The 20803-nt window shown below is 31.7% G+C and overlaps 1 protein-coding gene across 2 annotated transcripts in view; it reads left to right on the forward strand.

The window, feature by feature from the left end:
- LOC117108258 (uncharacterized protein KIAA0930 homolog) overlaps positions 1–12128 on the forward strand; it is a 30511-nt gene extending 18383 nt beyond the window's left edge. For both annotated transcript variants that reach the window (XM_033250229.1, XM_033250230.1), the window contains 6 exons: positions 182–358; positions 3975–4115; positions 7006–7224; positions 7899–8040; positions 9125–9253; positions 9763–12128. In XM_033250229.1, coding sequence (XP_033106120.1) covers positions 182–358; positions 3975–4115; positions 7006–7224; positions 7899–8040; positions 9125–9253; positions 9763–9800 — 846 coding nt within the window. In that variant the 3' untranslated portion in view covers positions 9801–12128. The remainder of the gene's footprint in view (positions 1–181; positions 359–3974; positions 4116–7005; positions 7225–7898; positions 8041–9124; positions 9254–9762) is intronic.
- Positions 12129–20803: the final 8675 nt, after the last annotated feature.

The following is a 20803-nucleotide window of genomic DNA, read 5'->3' on the forward strand; positions in this document are numbered from 1 at the left end:
ATCCCCTGTCTACCGTTAATCATCCGGCCAGGAAAGGGATTTTTTAAAAATTGTTAATTTGTTTAGCCGTAAAATATTTCAGAACAGCTTAAAACTGCCAATTTTCTATTCCCCTCCATACCCATCCTGCCTTTTTCATGGAAATCAAACAGTATATCTATTTTTTTTTTTCAAATTTCAGTTCGATTACATTTTAACGTGTGCTGTTTGTACTAAAAGTGACGGCAAACTTCAGATCTTTCACAGCTCCAACAAACAAGTCTTCGCATCTCCATCAAAAAGGCGCATGGACCGTAAAGGCGTGGAACCTCAAGTTGCCTATCCCAATATATTTTTCTTGATTGACAATTTTGACGAGGTAAGCAGTTAAAAGCTGTTTTCTTGCCTCCATGCATTTCCTTGTTTCCATTTAAAGATTTAATATGTAACTTGATACAGAAACTAATCAAGATTTCTAAAGTTCAGTATGCGTAGTTAGAAGTAGGTGCGAAGTGTTATTCAAATCGAAAAATGTAGAATTATTGATGTCAGGCAGGTGGGAGTACCAGGGGATGGCTCAAAGCAAGAGCATTAGATTACCATATAAGTAGAAATTGTTCTCATAAAAAATGGCTCTAGACAAAGCAGACTTCAGGAAGCATAAACATGAAGACCTTTAAAAGGAATGCAAGTTCGGATAAGAAGTGGTTTTCTTTGCCATTATTACTATTGGAGGCTTCAGACATTTCCTAGCAGGGGTTCAGTAGAGTTAGACAGAGGTCCGAACCAAGGCCTTGGTCAGGTTCTCAGAATAAAATCCCTGGTGGTTTTTATGTGAAGAAATTTTATGTTTAGAATGGTCCAAAGTTATGCTTGTGGACCACAATATTTGGGATTAGCAATCACAGTAACATTGTTTGGATCAGCAAATTAATGTTTCTACTCTGGCCTCATTGTGGCGCTATATGACAGATGATTGTCTATTGAAGTCCCCCAGACCCCTGGTTGCAGCACCACTGATTGTCATCATCTTCATTCTTCATTGTTGTATTTTCCCAAAACTGTCCGGATTTGTAGAATATTAGTAATGATAATGAGTGATATTGGATTGCTATCACGGAGCAATGATAATGTTTGTGATGCTACTGTTAAGCACATTCATTTAGCAAAGTCTTAACTATACTTTAACCAGAAATTGAATAGTCTCCCAAGAGATCCAGTTATAATAATAAGAGGCTCAGTTTTGTTTATATACAATATTTCATTTATAGATTTCCATATTTAATTCATATTGAAAACATAATACATTAATTAATAATTATAATAATTACAAGATTATAACATTTTATAAAATACACAAAAACATTTTTATTATTAGACCTAAAGATAATGATCATAATATTATATTCTGCTCTGGATTCTTCCAATGAAGGTCGGGCTCTTTACCTCCTGACCTTTATAAGAGCTCTCCTCCTGGACCCCTCCAGAGCACCTAATCACCCCTGGAACTCTCACTCCTTTATAGGAAACCTGCCTCTAAAACAATTCTGGTTAAATGCTTTGTGAATGTATAAATCTTAAACCCATATGTCTGGCATATGCATTTGATCCTGTCTGACTGGAATCCACTTACATATCATCTCCTTATATATTGATATATTTTATTGGGTAAATTGAATCTAATTACATTGATATCCCTACCATACATGCTCCGTTTCTTATTAATGTATGTTTTTTTGTTGTTGTTTTTTTTTTGTTTTGGATAAATTGAATCTGCGAAATTGAATCTTGTTCAAACTTTAAGATATGCATTTTGGCTGTGCTTATGTGCAGGTAATTGGTTTGTTTTGATGCGTACAAGGTATGAGATGATATTTGGAGATCAATATCTTGATGAGTAGCATCTTCACGGAGCACCGACCCAGTCAAGATAAAGATAGAATTAGAATCTACTACACAAACATATCAAATTTATCTGCATTTTTTTTTTATTTCGAAAATGAATGGAATAATCAGATCTAATAAAAATATTGCCAATCGTTAATTCAATAAAAGTTATTTTTAATATCAGATTTAACAAACATAATTAGAAGATGAATAATTTTAAACAAAATACAAATCAAGAAGAAAATATAGTTAGTAATTTTATACAAAACCTAAAATTAATTTTCTGTTACAAATATATGTAATTTGCCCAAATATATTGGAGTGGAGTTAAATTAAAAGCTTAAAGTCAGGCCGGAGGAAAAAAATTTTTTGATATGTTGTAGAACTGATTTTTTTGAGACAGAAAAAAGTTGTTTGACGAAAAACTGAGCAACGGTGAATGAGATACAGATTTTTTAATATTTAAAAACTGGGGGAAAAAGGTGTAAAAATTGGCTGTTACGCCCCTTTTCCCCCCAGTTTTTAAATATTCAAAAACCGTTCCCCAGTTTTTCGTCAAACAACTTTTTTCTGTCATAGAAAAGTCAGTTCTACAACATATCAAAAAATTTTTTTCCTCCGGAGCTTGACTTTAAAGATGATTTTCAGGGTTCTGGTTTCAATCCCCAGTCACAGCAGATTTTTTTTCTTTCTCACAACTATTATCAGCTCCACTCCTTAGTCTCTCATAAAAATACTTAGCTTATAAAGCGTCATTCCATCATGCGAATAGCGTGTTACTTGCCATACGATGTGAAGAAAATAAATATCTATATATGGACAAATCTCAGAAATTTCTCACATAAAAAGTTGATAGCGTAGAAAGAGGAGATTTATTGGCAAATATTTGAAATTGAGAATGTCTAGGCTGGATTCCCTGGAATCAATTCAACTGTTCATAAAGCCTTCACTGAGTAATGCTACATAATTTGGATTCAAATAGCTACAAAATACACACTAAAATTAAGACTGAAAATCCAGATCCTACACTGGATTTGGGTTAATGGACAGCATGGGGGTTCAGTAGCCATTGTCCTCAATTTCTACAAATGCATTGATGGTCACTGACTCACACAGGTTGTCTGAGTTCGTGTTTTAGGGTTATTCATTCATCCATCAAAGATTAAGTCAGATTTTGAATATCAATAATAAGGTTTTTGCATACCTAACTTAATACTTCTAAAGCACTTTTATAGGCTAGGCTACTACAGTATTAATGCCTTACAGTTTCTAAAGCCCTGGTTAGGTAACTATGGGTTGTGACCTGTACTTGGGTGAAAAGATGTTTTTTAGTGGGCTGTGGCATCATTTGAAGACATTTTTGTCGTAGATCAATTTTAGTGCGTCACATTATCAACAGGACTTTCACAATACAAAAGCAAGGTCTGAAAGAAATATTTGTTGACTTTTTTCTGCAAATAATACACATGACTTCTTCTATTTCTATGTGAGCTTCTCGTTTGTACACTGACACTATCAATACTGTCTGTGTACAAAGGCTATTGAAGAAGTCATACCTGGCAAAAATATTTGCTTAAAGGTTGTAATAAAATTTAAATTTTTTAATTATTCATTGATTTTATTATCAAAATTATAATTACAGAAAATAAAACACAACATTTGTTGGATCACCACATAAAATATTAATTGACTTCTGACAACTTTATTTTTCCTTTTAAATTGACTTTTTATCATATTAATTTTCAGTTGAAGGTCAATATCTGTCAAATTATACAAATTAAGCAATTCATACTATTCTACATATTGAATTTTACATTAGGTTTAGTGGTGATATATCTTTAATAACAAGTTGCAGAAGTAGAATGAAACATTGTTTTCATTATACCAATTTTATTGACTCAATTAATGTTAATAAAATGAAAATTGTCTCAAAATATCTGTTGGTCACTGTTTGGAATATTGACTTCGAATTTACAAATTGATTTACGATATATTTTTATTTACCTAATTTATATGTTCGTTCAATTTTATTAATAAATAACGATGTAAATTAATATTTTTTTAACATTTGCCTTCAGCACCTAACGATTAGTTTTGATATTGTATAGGTGTTCAGTGGAATGAAGGTACAAGCCAGTCAGATGGTGTGCGTAGAGCTGGTCGCAAATGAACGGCAGGGCTCATTTCGTAGTGTTGTCTTCCTCGGGTGTGTGCGTTATGAAGCGCTTAAGCGTGTCTATGACAACCGGGTAAGCATAAATTATGGATATAATATAGATAAAAAGTAAATATTTTTATGAGCAGTTGTAGAATGATCATTACAATTATCATTACCATTATCATTTATTGTTACCGAGAATGTATTTTAAACATCATACTTTTTTTCAGTCATGTTAATATACACTGTTATCTTTTTCTTTGTCAACTTAATCGTCATCATTATCCTCATCTTTATCATCACCATTATCATCATTCTCATCATCCTCATCTTCTTCATCTTCATCATTTTAATCATTCTCACCATTATCATCATCCTCATTATCATCATCATTATCTCAATCTTTGTCTTTACATTTAGCACCTTCTTTATCATCTTCATGTTTGTCAACATCATTATCGCAATCATGATCATGATCCTTACGACCATCATGATCATCACCACCATCACCACCACTGTCTCGTTGCTGCCGTCATCGTCATTGTCATCATTCATCACCATCATCATTGTCGTTGTCGTCGTCGTTGTCATCATCATCATCATCATCATCTTCCTAGTTCATCATCACTACCACTGTCGTTTTTTACATTAACTACTATCATAATATTTTGATTTCTTTATTGGCATCATAAATACATGTACAAAGATTAAAAAGCTTGACATCAGGATAAAAAGCAGCATAAAATATGGATGAACAAATACAAATACCTAAAAATCACTTTAAAAATTGATATACCACTTTAAGAGAGAACGGTCAGACATATATTAAAATTCATCGATAGGCATAAATTGCATATGACATTTAACAGAAAAAGAACACGGATACCCATGAAAGTTGTTAATATTAAAACAACTAATTTCCAATGGGATACAAAAATCTTTTCATTAGCATCCTTATCTTTGCCATCTTTATCCCTTTACAACAGTGAAGATAAATTTACCACTCATTGATTATTTATTTAGTTATTATTATTTTATTATTATTTTAAGTATTAGGAAAAAAAGGAAACAAATTTATCGTCTTCAAAACATAATGCATGTTCCTCTTTAATACATTGTTGCATGTTCCTGTCTTCAGGTTATGTATACTAAGAACATATTTATGTTAGCCTATGTAATTAATGATGCAATGCATGTATGTGTACATCTCTTGTGTCTGATGAACATTGACAATCTCATAACTCATTGGCAGAAGACACGTAGATGACAAAGTAACAAGTTATTGTGTTTAATAGTAACCTACCTCTTCAAACTCACTCATATAGTCTTGCTAAATTAGAAATTTCAGTTGATCATTATCATTATTATCTTGTCGTTATTGTCTTCATTTTAAATTATTGTTGTTTTCATTATCATCTTCAGGTTAAAAAAAGAAGTTTGTGAACGCCATATCCAACTAATCTATAATCTTGATAACCTTGTGTTGTCTATTTCTTTTTTTTCTTCTTTTTTTTTGGGTGAAAACATTTTTTTTTATAGGAAAGCACATGAATGGTATTTGACAAGGCCACTTTTCAAGCTTTAATTAATTTGACATCCTAACTATAAATTTTAGCCTATTGATTACCATTTACTTGTCAAATTACTAGGGTGCCAAGGCCTAAAATTGATAACCATATAAGTCACTGTGCTTTAGCAACAACAATTATTATATCTCACCTTCATTCTCACCACTACTACCACCATAATCATTATAAATAATATCATCAATCATTTTTATAACTTGTACTGGAATAAAATAAAATGTGTCATGCCTGTCTGTATCCTCTGGACTCTAGAATAGGTGTTCTGGGGTGACATTTCCATCACATTTACTAAAAGGAAGCAGTGGGGAAAGGGGGAGACAGTACTATTGCCAATATCAAAGAAAATCTAGTAAAAAAAACAACAAAAAAAACACTAAATGTATTTTTTTCTGAAAAGCTGTAGCTTAATTCCAGGCAGGTGATGTGAATCGATATCTGCAAGCAACAAAAGGTGCTTGATATAAGTGATGGATTTCCTTTGATTCTTCTCTCATTTTTTATATTCTACGTTCAAATTAAAGGTACTATCTGTAAAATCTGGAAAAACCCATAAATTTTAAAACATTGAAGTAATAATTTAAAAGGATTAAGCAAGTTATCAACTTTCATTGAGATACCCATAAAGACAATACAGTGTTTATTGAAATCCAGAAAAAGAAAATCTTAAGTCAAATAATTTCAATTAAAGAACTTTCATTAGTTCATCTGGTAATGGCTGAGGAATCTTTGTTTTCCACAATTTTCAAATATTATGCATTAATATACAAAGTAAGCAATTAAAATATTTAATTTTAACTTTTAGAAATACAGTGATTGTGTCTTTAATGTGAATTTTAATGAAAAAAATAATAATGAAAGCTAGCAAATGTGGTATTAATCAATCAAACTTGTACGTATAAAGCACTTGCAAGGAAAAGGTTACACTTAAATCAACAGTCAACTGTATATATCAACATATAAATAAATGCTAGATCGTGTTCTCTGTCTGTATAAAATATGTGCAATTGAATGTGTATACGTATGTGTAAATTTGTATTTTTCTTAGTCATACTGTAGTTTGCACCGCAACACTTAAACTTAATTATACTTTAAATTAACTGTACAGTAATCAATGTATAAATAAATGACAGTGCTTGAATATAGGATATTTACATAAACATATATAAAAAAAATATATCTTGATTTATATATAAAAATATATATACATATATATATATAATATGTGTATATGTATATATATTTAAGTAAATTTGTATTTTTCTTAGTCAACAAATATTTCAAGTTAATTTAAATAAAGATAACAGTTTTATTTTGAACATTTCTGTATTTTTAATTTCTTATAATCAAAAGTGAAGTTATTTATTTCAAACTTGGCCATATATTATGATCTTTTAGGCAACGATGACCTCAAAGATGGCTGAGAAGGTTCCAATGAGATTCTTTCAAGGTGCACATGGTAGAATTGAATTCATTCGAATGAAAGGTCCAGAGGGTAAAGGTCATGCAGAAATGGCTGTCAGTCGATTTAGAAGGTTATCAAAAGATGGGAGTTACGATGATCACAGTATAAGTAGTGACGGCAGTGGTAGCAATAGTGTCACCAGTTCTCCGGAGGTAAATGTCCTTTAAATTAAAAACATTACTAAATTTAATAAAACGATTAATAAATTTAATGAAAAAATTAATAAACTTAATAAAAAAAATAATACTCATAATTTTCCCTTTTAATTGTTCCCTTATTTTCTTTCACTAATTAAAAGCACTTTCATAAAAGGCAATTATATATTCATGATGGTGTTTATCATCACATCATAGTCATCATCGTCGCCATGGCTATTATTTTTATTTTTAAAATTAAATTCTTTCATAATTATTATCTTCTGAATTATTAAAATTTAGCTATCAGTTGAGTACTGTAAAATCTTTTTTTTTAAATTATTTTTTTGCTTTCATGTAGAATGATGAATAAATAAGATGCATAGACAATAGATACAAATACACTGAATTTTCTTTAGAAGCATAATGAAATACAAAAGGCTTACTGTACATATTGTCTATGAGTACACACACAGCTAGCAGTTGGTGCGTTAAGCTGCTTTTTAATTCGGACCTTGTTCAGATTAATATTAATGACAGTACTTGAATGCCTGGTGATATTCTATGATGTAGTGATGTAATGTTCTCAAGCTTAATCGAAAATCGACAACGTAATTTTGAATTTCACAAATATGTATTTTTTTAATTTAACAATCTATGAATAATTTAATTTTTTTGAAAAAAAAATGTAGAGGACTCGTTACTCAAGCTCTTGCACTTCGTCTCCCGTCCCTCAACCAAAGAACGGAATGAAAAAGTCGAGCTCAGATAGCGGGATGTTATTTCAGTTGACGAGGGAATCCGATGATTTGCCAGACAATCAAAACAATTCAAGTATGTACCAACTTATTTTTTTACACTCTTACACTGGCAAAATTCAAATTCAGATTAAATGCATTCTGTTAAAAATCATAACCATTGTTATTATTATTATTGTTATTGTTTTTATTATCATTATTGTTAGTGGTATTTATTACATGATTATGAGAATGTTTCAATATACCAAGATTTATATGTGATTTATCTATTCATTGCGTACTACTCAATACTTTGAGATGTGCGTCTCGAAGGGAAAATAGAGTACAGTATACTACCTCGGCCTCACGACTCAGTTGGTTGAACACCCAAATGCTTATATGAGGGTCTGTTGTTCAAATACCAGTTTAAACAATACATTAAAAAATATTTGTAATCTTTTGTCTTTATGTATCTCTGATCATTTTTTACTTTATTTTATTTTACTTCAAATCACAACTAACAGTGGGTTACCCACCACTAACGGAATGGATTATTACAATAAAATATATATCTTAAAAATAGTAAGACATAACAGGCAAAAGAAAATAAATCATTAATAAAATACTTTTAAAAAAGTGAAGCAATAATATCAATAAAAAATGCAAAAGCCCTGAGCAAAAAATATTGTGGCGAACTTTACAAATTTTATGGTTAAAAACAGAGAAAGAGATCAATAGGTGTCTTTAAATGATTTGCATTTTGTATTTCTTAATATATTCAATAGAAAATTCTTTTAAGAATTATATTTACAATATTTTTCACCTAAACATCAAGGCAAACACGAATTTGCTAACAGATGTGAAAAAGCAATCATTCTCTAATTCTATTGGCTTTTTTCAATCTAATCAAACAATAACCTTGATAATGAATTCAAATTTAGAATATTGATTTGGAAAACAAATTGGTTATAAAAATTGTTCATTATAATGTACTTTATATTCATTGTTTGCCAATTTGCATCATTTTTACATGAATGAATATATTCATAAAAGTAATTTGTGTTTTATGAACAATTGCCATTAGAAAATAACAATTAGATTTTTTTCTATGGAAATTGTTATTTCCAAATTGAAAGTATATTAGCTATATTCTACTTAACACGGTTTTATTTTTCATTTAGATTTTCCTGTGAAATTGACACGGCAAGGATCAGATGCGCTGCAATGGTTAAAACGAAGAACGCACAAAGAACCGATATTGAATGCTCATCTTACATACGTCACGCTTCCCTGGCATCGCATTATTGCAGGTAAACATTACATAATGCAAGATATATAATTAGCTTTTATTAAAATCACTTTTATTCAATAAACATAAAAAATAAATTTCAGCAAAAAGAAAAAAAACATTTAGAAAACTTCTTAGGATAACGTTCTTAAAGTAAATAACAAGGGAGGGGACAGAACCCAAACAGATTACAAAGGAAAGAAGACAAGAGAAGAAATGAAAGAAGAGACAAAACATTAGACAAGGGGAGAAGACAGCATTATTGCCTAGTACTGTAAAAAATTATTATTGAGAATATAAAAATTATAAATTACTCTTGAAAATTATTGGATAATGAATTGTAAAATATAGATTTCACAAATAAAATATTGCACTTTAAAAAATGAAAATTCTTAAAAATTGGTGCTCAGCATACACGGGTTCATTTTTGGCATGGGAAAAGTAATTTTTTTACATTAATTTACATTATAGATATTTTATTGTATACTTTATGTATTATTAACACAGATCATGTAAAATTGTTCTTTTTAGATGTTTTAGAAGTTAGACTTGAACCAGTCCTCAGCTGAATATGCTATGAACATCATCAAGTTGAAATCCAAAGTAATCACAAAAACAAATGATCACAACATATGATCACAGGAGGGGAGATGGACGGTTGTTGCTTAAATCCCTGTGGTGGTACATATGGATATGAGCAATCAACAGTGATCAGCAGCCTTGCCTATGATCGCAATCAGGAGACATGCAGATAGAAATGTAATGACAATAAATAAAAAGATGCTAATAAATGATATGAGAATATAATACACATTGCAAACCAAACTAGAAATAGTTAGATTGATAGAAAAAGAAAAGTAAATTTGGGTGGTGTATGTATGAATTTTATCAGTGTACGATACTAAACATACATGCTGTAATATTTTACACTGCTGCGTTGAATATATGTATTTGTGTATGTGTCGATGATGTTATACACGATAGTCTGTATACTCTTCATTGCATCTACAGTGTATCACCAGAATAATTGTGCATATCTATGCATAGAATGTTATACGAGTAATGAGTTGAAAGATCGACTGTTCCATTTAACGAGGGGAGCACAAATACAAAACATTCATTATTTGTTTTATAACACACCTAAATAGATCCTTGTCATTTGATCATCTTCCAAGCAATTGTCCCGACTTTAAAAGTTATGCCTGTCACCTGCTCAGGGAATAGACTATAGGCCCTTCCTAGCTGCGGTCCAACATTTCACCCCACCCTTGGTCCCGCAAGCCCATCTGCTCAGATCGGTTCTGCCAAGCCTTGGCTGAGCCTATCCTCCATGCAAAACCTAGGCCTATGCTATAGGGTCTAGAAATTCGTCGGCGCATTTTGGAAAGTAAGGGCCCAATTCCACACAGATTTTGTGCAAATTTGAGCTAGTTTTTAAGGTATCATCCACGCTATTAAAATACTTTACAGTAAACCATAACAACTCACTGGGTAAACAAAGTCTCCGATACATTGCACACTGCTAAGACAAGTTCAGCAAGAAGTAGGCTTTGGTTACGTCACTTCTTGGATTTACCCTTCTGGAAAAAGTCAGTCCTGCATCTTTTTAACAAATCAAAACATTTATTTATTTATTAATTTATTTATTCTGTCTTTCTACTGCATGCACTTTCAGTACTTGTGTACTGTTTTTCAAAGTGGTACAGTTTCATAAAATACAAAAGTTAAAAGAAAAGTAATTAAAAAACATACATATATATAAATAGATATAATAAAAGTGATTAAGAATTAAAAGAGTCATTTTGTATCCATAGGCAATGTGCAATGAACAATACGGGTGTATAAAAAAAAATGCACGGCGGAACAATATTTTTATGATTAGTGATGAAAGGGGGAAATAACTAATGTTACGTGGTACAACATATATGACTGGGATCTATTTAGGTGCGTTATAAATGAATATAGCCGTACTTGGTATATATGCCTCAGTAAGATCAGATGTGCCTCATACCGTGCATTCATGCATTGAATTTAAATTTATTTGGTTTATATCTCTATGATAAGGTGGTACCGTATCAGCTTGAATAAGCACCTGGTTTCTTACAAAATTTAAGGGCTCATTTGAACAGGGTTCTCACTCAGACGAGATGCATAAGGAAACTATTGAAAATTAAGAGACTGTTATTTGTAGTTATATAGACAATTTGCTTCATAATATTTCTTTGAACATATTTGGAAATGTTTTATTGAAAATTCATATCCTGCAATACTCTGTCCACACTGTCATATTTCATGTGACAACTTTGTGTGCTGTGTTCATATATGGGCATGATGATGTCATATTTCATCCAAATATGGGCATATATCACATTTATCACATAAAATTTAGTAGTGTAGACTGAAATTATGATTATTTTTTTCATCAGATTACTCAAGTAATGTACTCTTTATTTGTTTTGCATTCCATATCACTGCACAAAGTTAACAAAAAAATATATATTTACAACTTTTATTGATTAATATTTTTCAAATGTACTGCTCAATTAATGAAGATATAATTAGTTTTTTATTTTGATTTAGCTTCTCAGTCCAAAAAAGTGAAATGATAATGCATAATTTCTCTATCAAATTATATGTAATTTATAATGGTGACTATTCAAACTGGATGCTTTTTTGGATATTATTTCATAATGTGAACCCTTGGATTAAATAATATACAGTAAATAATATACAGTATGTATGTTAATGGATGAAGTAGATGAATATATAGATGCACTAAGGTTCATTGAATGATAATGAAAGTCCATGATAATTTATATGATTGTTGGACTGAATGATACACAAATTCAGAAAAAAACAAGAATAAAATAGAGGAATTAATTCCCCAAGTACTAATAGTTAAATTCTATAAGAAATGATATTTTTTTAATCTTGGACCTGTATAAAGTCAATGTCTTTTTGTAGTTTTTCGCATCACTGTTGCCAGCTTATACATAATGAAGATATATAAATCATTAATTAAAATTATATTTTATACAGTTGTAAAAAAACATTGTGAAAAATAATGCTTATAGTGCTATACTGTAAATGTTTGACCCTGAAATAGAATCTGAAATTGATTATACATACACATCATCTTGTCCTCAGATATTTATGCCATAACTCCTGGGGTAATGGGAGAGGGAATGGTTTTCTGACTTTAAACTTTAAACATGTAACGTTCATTAACATGACTGCTAATGAAAAACCACACTTTTAACAATAACATTTGTGAACAGGTTTTAATGTTATAGTTGCATACTGTTAAGTGGCAGATCTTTTCCTGGGGTGGCAAAAGGTGCGTTAGACCTTTAGCAGCATTTAGCAACAGCATAAAATCTAAGTATGGTCAAGTCTTTGGTCATGGGATTTATAAGTGTGCATACAATACATTTTAAACTGAGGGTGTTATCAAAATATTTTAAAAAATATTAGTCTAGATTCTAATTGCTCATATTTGCTTATTAATGATACAATTATATTTTATAAATTTTAATGCCGTATCAATCAAAATAATAAAGTTAAAATTATGAAAGTTATAAAACTTAATTCTATTCATATGGGTAATATATGTTTTTTTGGAGAACAATTTTAAAAAGATAATTGTTAGTGTAAACTCATATTTGCTTATTAATGATACAATTATATTTTATATATTTTAATGCCGTATCAATCAAAATAATAAAGTTATAAAACTTTAATTCTATTCATATGGGTAAAATATGTTTTCTGGGGAGAAAATTTTTAAAAAGAGAATTTTAAGTCTAAAAATGTGCTTGATTTGTTTTATGTACTGTAATTAGAATTGTTTTTATTTTAGTGTGGGAGGAATTTTCCACAAATTAAGTTTGCAATACATTGCCTAGTGTAAAAGATGGCTCTCAGGACACATTTATTTGAACAGTGAACTGTTTATATTAATTCTTAAATTTCTAGAAATGTTGTAAAACAATTTATGATGATACAGGTGTTTTAATGGATAACATGCCTACACAAATGAAATATAATTCATTGTCTTCCATTCCTATTAACAGCAAAAATGTTTTAATTATTACTGTTATGCTTTTGAAATTACCCTTTTAAAGATATACTGCCTGTTGTTATTCATCATAGAATTGATCCATCAAACAGGATTAAATAAGTTATTAAAAAGGATTAAATGGGATATTAAAAGGGATTAAGTTAGTTATTAACCTATATTGAGACCTATCAAAACAACTCGGTTTTTATCAAATAAACTTTCTACTACAAAAATCCTGTAATTGATAACCAGTTTTAAATGATCAATTCCGATACATTTTGCTTTTCAATTTGAGACCACATTTGGGACATGAAAATTTAGGGTGGTCTCAGGGTTTAGTTTCCAATTAGTGTTAACTTTGTGTTAAAAAACTGAAGATTGTAATTTGGTTTATTTAAAAAGTGTTAGAGGGGTGTGTATTTATGGGGGTTTTTCAACTATATCATAACACAGACAGTATATCTTTGCTGTATTATTATTTCAAGTACAGTAATGTTAATGGTTTTCTTTGTGCAATAACAGATAATGTACAAGTTTTTGTTGAGGAAAAATATTTTTTTTAAGAATGCATTTCAAATATATGCATTGATTAAATTTGGAAAAATAAAAATTATTTCTATCAAAGATATTGGTGTTTCTATAATTTGTTCAAACAGTTTATTTTGATTCTGCCAAGTTTGAGGAGATTAAATGTTGTGAATTATGAGTGTAAGAGTTATCAAATTTCAGTGGTGTCCTGTTATAGAGTACAACAGTCTGTCTGTTGTCACAACACCAGGTGCCACCCTTTGTTGTCAACCAAACGTTGGTTACCGTTTGATTTGATTTGAATTTATTTGGTTCCACTTTAAAATACATAAAAATACAATATATAAAAATAATTAAAAAGCAACCTCAAAGCAACAATTCAAACAGCACCATGTAAAAGTTTAAGAGATTAAAAAAATCATTACGCCTGAATTGACTTCATAATCTTAATGGTTTAGAATAGACTTTCTGGAATAGGCATTTTAAAACCTAATAATTTACCATCAAAATGTACTAAAAACACAAAAGCTCGCATTGTATTAGTCATCGAACGCACATTTATTCATCAATTACAGTTTACAAAGAAAAACTAAGATACAACATCTTAATAATTACGTTAGATATTGGGATCAATGGTTTGTCAGTGGAGAAAATGGCATCCGGTTTGTGTCGCCGATAGCAACGGAGTAGTATCACGTGGTATCGTGACGTAACATTTTAGTACTCCATATGTGATTAGACAGAATAACAAACATTTCATTAAAAGTAAAATTCCAGTCACTAAGCAAAGTTTTCACAAATATTGATTGGACTTTGTAAACCAGATGCTGATGGAGGAGCCAAGAGCACCAGGTCATCATTGGCATAGCTGAAACAGTTAAATTTAATATCATTTAATTCATAACCTTAAAATGAGTTAATATATAAATTAACAAATATAATAATCAAGATATGATTCCATTTAGCATAAACTATGTCTTACAAATTCCTGATTCCAACAGCCAATGCCGTGTCCAGGATTTTCAAACTGGTGGGACAGTAAACGAGTGGACCCAATACAAGAATGAACCCGATACAAGAGTGAACTCATTTCGGACTAATTTTAACATGTGTTTCTTTTGTGTTGTATACCCGGTTTTTAAACTATTGTATATTGATGAGGAGGATAAAGGGGAGGCCAAGCAAAATTATGCTTGTTCTTAAATTTAATAAAAAAATTGCCATAATTAAGTAAAACCTTTCAGCCTGATTGACCAAGCTCTAGGAGGATGGATGACTACCCTAAACAAATAAGTAAATATTTCTTAAAATAAGAATTATTCAAAAATGTGTGTATTTGCACTACAAGCGAACATTTTGTTGCAAAAGCCTATAATCACCATTCCATGTTTTTGGCAAAGGCCGATACATCCTTTCAACCAATCAACGTACAGTTCTGAATTACATCCTCTCAGCCAATCAGCATACAGCTCTGAATTGAGGCGACCAAAGAGTATATAACCAAAGAGTATATCTTTGATACAACAGACTGACACTGCTCTCGTATACAGCATAGCTAGTACATTGCGGTCTAGTCTTCTCGCTCGATAAAGACTTTAATAAAATAAAATAATTTCTTTTTAAATAATGGATGATTTCAATGATATTGAAGAGCCTGTGCTAAATTCTCACCATTGGGATGTAAATACAAAGGTGCCCAAAGTTTTGTTTTAGTTGCAATTGAAATTCATAATGTAATAAGTAATAACAGTGTCAGTGACATTCTGATTGGTGACAATACAATCAACCTTTGTAATTTATGACTATAATTTTTACCTATTTAATTAATATTTGGTGACAATACTGTTGACCTATCTAATTTTTATTTGGTGAGGATACTGCTGACATATCCAATTGGTTTTGGTGACAATATATGCTTAATTGTTCGGTATTTTAACCTATTTACTGTTTCATTTTGACTGGTCAGGAACATCATAGTGCCAGAAATATACTGGACAAGTAAGTTGTGGTGAAAACTGTTAATGACCTTTGACTCATACCATATAATTTGATATCAAGTATGATGATATTTGTTTGAATTATTCTGTATTTGGCGTGGTCTTCCTCTGTGTTGGAAGCCACTGATTAAGAACACAATGTAGCAATGAACTTCTAGTTTAGGTATTGTAAGCTCAAGCTGGCGAAGGGGCTGAGAGGGGTGTATCCATTATTCACTTTAAGATACAAATTACGCCTGTATTGCAATTTTATTTTACAGTTTTATTTCTTTTATAAAATGTTGAATCAATGACACTAATTAGCTACTAATTCAAAATTCAAATTCAAAAATATCTTTATTGGCAATCACAGTATACAATGATTAAATATACAATAAAAAGTCATAAAAATACATTTAAAGAAAATTTACAGGATTAAATTAACAATTTGATATTTATTTACATGAAAAAGGATTTTATTATTTATAAAAATATATAAAAATATACAGATTTACACACGCAATTAAATCACATTCAAAACACAAACAAAACACATTAAACATCACAAAAAAACAAATATACAAAACAAACACACAAATCATTATCACATAAATCATTAACCCTTCTCTTCTCTTCTCTCTCTCTCCCTCTCTCTCTCTCTCTCTTGCTACTATATAGGTCTACCCCCTACTTGTTTTAATTTCTCCAAAAATCATGCTGTTATGAAATACATCCATTAACTAATTTGTACACGTCTACTTTTTGCACCCTTTCCCTGAAATATTCCTTTTACAATTTATTTAGTGATGACAAAAAAAAAAAAAAAAAAATCAGTTATGTATAACAATGCGAGCTTTCTATAAAGAAATTGCTGACTTTGTTCTTATATGGTGTTTAAGAATGAGTACTCTCACATTTTCACCCAGGGTTCTTCTAGCGTTTAATTAGTATGTAATTATTTAGTATTATGTATGTCAATTCTTGTATGGGTTGGTCGTTGCCATGGTAGTTAGACAACCCTATAGGAAACAGTAAACAACAGTGCCCTGATTAGCAGCAGAGTGATCTTGTTCATCATCTGTATGGCTGCTTCTTTGAGATGGTGCAAAATAAGGCTTATCTGAGAGTAGAGAAGTAAATTTTTTAATGAATAAACTGATATGTCTATGTCTATAGAGAAATATAAAGTTGTACTTTCTGTGTCTAAATTTAGATTTTTTGGGTGATTAGTTGTGTCAGATATTATAAAAGAACATGTGACTCTGCACATGTATACATTTTAATACCTTTACTAAAAGATGTACTAATCGGTAATTCAATGAGTTATTATTAAATTTGTTCAGAAAATCTTAATGGCTTGACTTTTTTTTTTGTGTGTTCTGCACCTTAGCATACGGTCGCGTTCTGTGGCACCATGAGGACTCTTTGAATGGAAGCATCACCAGAAAACAGCTTGGTAAAAAAGCTCCGTTTTGTCAACATCCAGAGCGAGTTTTTACGTTCTGGAGACCACTACAAGTGAATACCATGTTAGTACGGAAGCACCTAAGTGCCATTCGACTTGACGACTTGTCAAGATAATTTATGTTGTCAAGTCCCATCATATACATATCATGTCGACATGTCAAGATGAACTATCTTGCCAAGGCGACATATTGAAAATGTTATGTTGTCATGGCGAGATAGGTTTTCTTGACAAGTCGACGTAATAAAAATTTTAAGTTGTCATGGCGAGATAGATTATCTTGACAAGTCGACTTAGTAAAATTGTATGTTGTCATGGCGAGATAGGTTATCTTGACAAGTCGACATAGTTAAAGTTGTATGTTGTCATGGTGAGATAGGTTATCTTGACAAGTCGACATAGTAAAAATGTTATGTTGTCATTGCGAAATAGATTATTTTGACAAGTTGACTTAATAAAAGTTGTATGTTGTAATGGTGAGATAGATTGTCTTGACAAGTCGACATAGTAAAAATGTTATGTTGTCATGGCGAGATAGATTATCTTGACAAGTCGACATAATAAAAGTTGTATGTTGTAATGGCGAGATAGATTGTCTTGACAAGTCGACATAGTAAAAATGTTATGTTGTCATGGCGAGATAGATTATCTTGACAAGTCGACATAATAAAAGTTGTATGTTGTAATGGCGAGATAGATTGTCTTGAAAAGTCGACATAGTAAAAATGTTATGTTGTCATGGCGAGATAGATTATCTTGACAAGTCGACATAATAAAAGTTGTCTGTTGTCATGGCGAGATAGATTATACTGACAAGTAGGTCCTCGGTTCAATTCCTGTCACGGCAGGACTTTTTCTCACGACAAAAACAATTCCACTCCCTAAGCCTCATAAAGATACTTCTCTGATATAATATATTGTAACTCTGAGTTTTAGCCGAGGAGGGATTTGGTTTTTTGAGAGGAGATGGGATTGAAATGTAGAAGAAGTGGTTTTATATGTTAATTTGAGGGGTTCGGTATGTTAGATGTCGGGTTTGGTAGAGTAGAAAAAAGTGTTTGGTGTGCTTTGAAGAAGAGGTTTGGTATGGTAAAGGAGATGGTTTGGTATAGTTGAGAGGGGGTTTGGCACAGAGGCGGTTGTGTTTTTTTAGGAATTTATAGATTAATCACTGTCTCTTATACACATCTAGATGTGTATAAGTCGAATGGCACATACTGTAGGTGATTCCGTATGTTTGTAAGTGTGTTTCTGTTCTTTAGTATTCAAGTTTTCGCTCTTCGTACGCTGGTCACTTAAATGCACGATAGAACTACTTGCTTGGCCCCAGCCAACTGAACGGAGGGAGGAAGCAGTGCGACCCCTAAGCCACGATGATGCACTGAACCTAGCATAGCCATCCCGAGTGCCTGTCAGTTGACCGAGACTCCCTGTGCATCTCCCCTGCAGTCTGTTAATCGCCTAGTCCTGTCAAGTATCACCGCCAAGCGTCATCATAACACAGACCCTATATATATATGGTCTGATCATACGATGCGCAAAGCTAAGTACTCAACCTCGCCAAGACTCGGGCCTTCGCCAAGACCCGGGCCCAGACTCAGCGTAGGGTTACCGGCGTATAACCGACAAGAAGCCTCGTCGACCCCGGAACCCGTCAGGGAGAGAGTCAGGTGATTTAATAATACATGTGATTAGAATATATTTGGTTCAATTGTACGTATGGTACTGGTGGTATATTACCTGCGGAGCAATCAGCAAGGATACATTAGGCCTATTTTGTACAGCGAAATTGCTTTTTTTGCCTTATTTTTTAAAATAATTTTTAGTGATTTTAATGAACATTTAGTATTATCTTAAAGTACTTTATATTTCATAAAAATAAAGGCTACTAAAATCCTGTTAAAATATATTATAAAATATGCAAATGATGAATACTGTATGAAACAATTGGAAATATACTAGAGGGATTTCTATCTAAACTTCAAACAAAATGAAAAGCAAGATTTTGAATAATAAAAAATAGAAGTCACTTTTTATTAAAGCAGCTGTATGCCACAAACGCAAAACTTTACGTTTTTTTGCAGAAAATTGGCCAAATTTTCACTTTTAAAAGTTTTAATTTCAGAATCGAGCAGATTACGACATGTTTTGTTCATTAGTTACCAACCATAAATATTTGAAATGCGTGAGTACACCAGTGTATAAGAGACAGGTGCAAAATAAGGCTTACGATCCAGAGGCGGAGCCATGAGGATCTGAGCATTTTAAGCTGTTTTAAATCGATTTCAATGAGCGTTTGTTGACAATACCGGGTAGGCCTACAAAAATATTTTTAATAATAAAAAGATAGGCCTATAGGCCTACAATTTGAGTTTCAAATGGGGCCTACATTATGTTTAATTTGAGCACCCGAACTATGTACACAAACATTTCATTACTTAAACAAGCAAAAAATGAATAGGCATACTGATTAATGTTTAGTAGCGCGTCAGTGAATTAAGTATTCACGTTCACGTAAATACTGTCTAATGACTCAAGTTTAAACTGCGGCATGACCGTTTTAATATTTTTAATAAAACTAATTTCTTCTAATTTTTAATAGATTTTCCCCTGAATTTAATGTGACAATTCGTTATCACGCATAGACCTGTGCTAAATGCGCGACAAATTTATGATCACGCATGTGTTTCTGCAAAATGCGTGTTTCAACCAAAATAACTTTGAAATGCGGGACCGTCCCGCACGATGCGAGACGGGGTAACTATGTGAGCCTTGGCGAAGTTGAGTACTTGGTCTTGCAGCATCACATGATCGCTTGGCCATGATATTTGGCAAGACTAGGCGATCAACAAACTGCAGGGGAGTCGGTTGGGGAGTCTTATTCAACTGACAAGATAGTAGTAGTTCTATCGTGCATTTAAGTGACCAGTGTACGAAGAGCGAAAACTCACACTTACAAACATGGTATTGACTCGTAGTGGTCGCCAGAAGAGTGGAGAATAAGATGCTTGCCTTGTGATCCCAAGGTCCTCGGTTCAATTCCTGTCACGGCAGGACTTTTTCTCACGACAAAAACAATTCCACTCCCTAAGCCTCATAAAGATACTTCTCTGATATAATATATTGTAACTCTGAGTTTTAGCCGAGGAGGGATTTGGTTTTTTGAGAGGAGATGGGATTGAAATGTAGAAGAAGTGGTTTTATATGTTAATTTGAGGGGTTCGGTATGTTAGATGTCGGGTTTGGTAGAGTAGAAAAAAGTGTTTGGTGTGCTTTGAAGAAGAGGTTTGGTATGGTAAAGGAGATGGTTTGGTATAGTTGAGAGGGGGTTTGGCACAGAGGCGGTTGTGTTTTTTTAGGAATTTATAGATTAATCAACATCAGGTCCTTATGCTGTTTTTTTTATCCATAATTTTTTATTTATTTGTTTGTTTATATTACTTATTACTCTACCCCGGTATCGATCACTCTACTCCAGACGAACTTGAACCTTAATTATATTTATTACCAAAAACCCTGTTTTCCATGTTTTTAGTGCTAAAC

This window comes from Anneissia japonica, unplaced genomic scaffold, assembly GCF_011630105.1.
Source record: "Anneissia japonica isolate Jap-2015-1 unplaced genomic scaffold, ASM1163010v1 scaffold456_len727751_cov192, whole genome shotgun sequence".
Lineage (NCBI taxonomy): Eukaryota > Metazoa > Echinodermata > Crinoidea > Comatulida > Comatulidae > Anneissia > Anneissia japonica.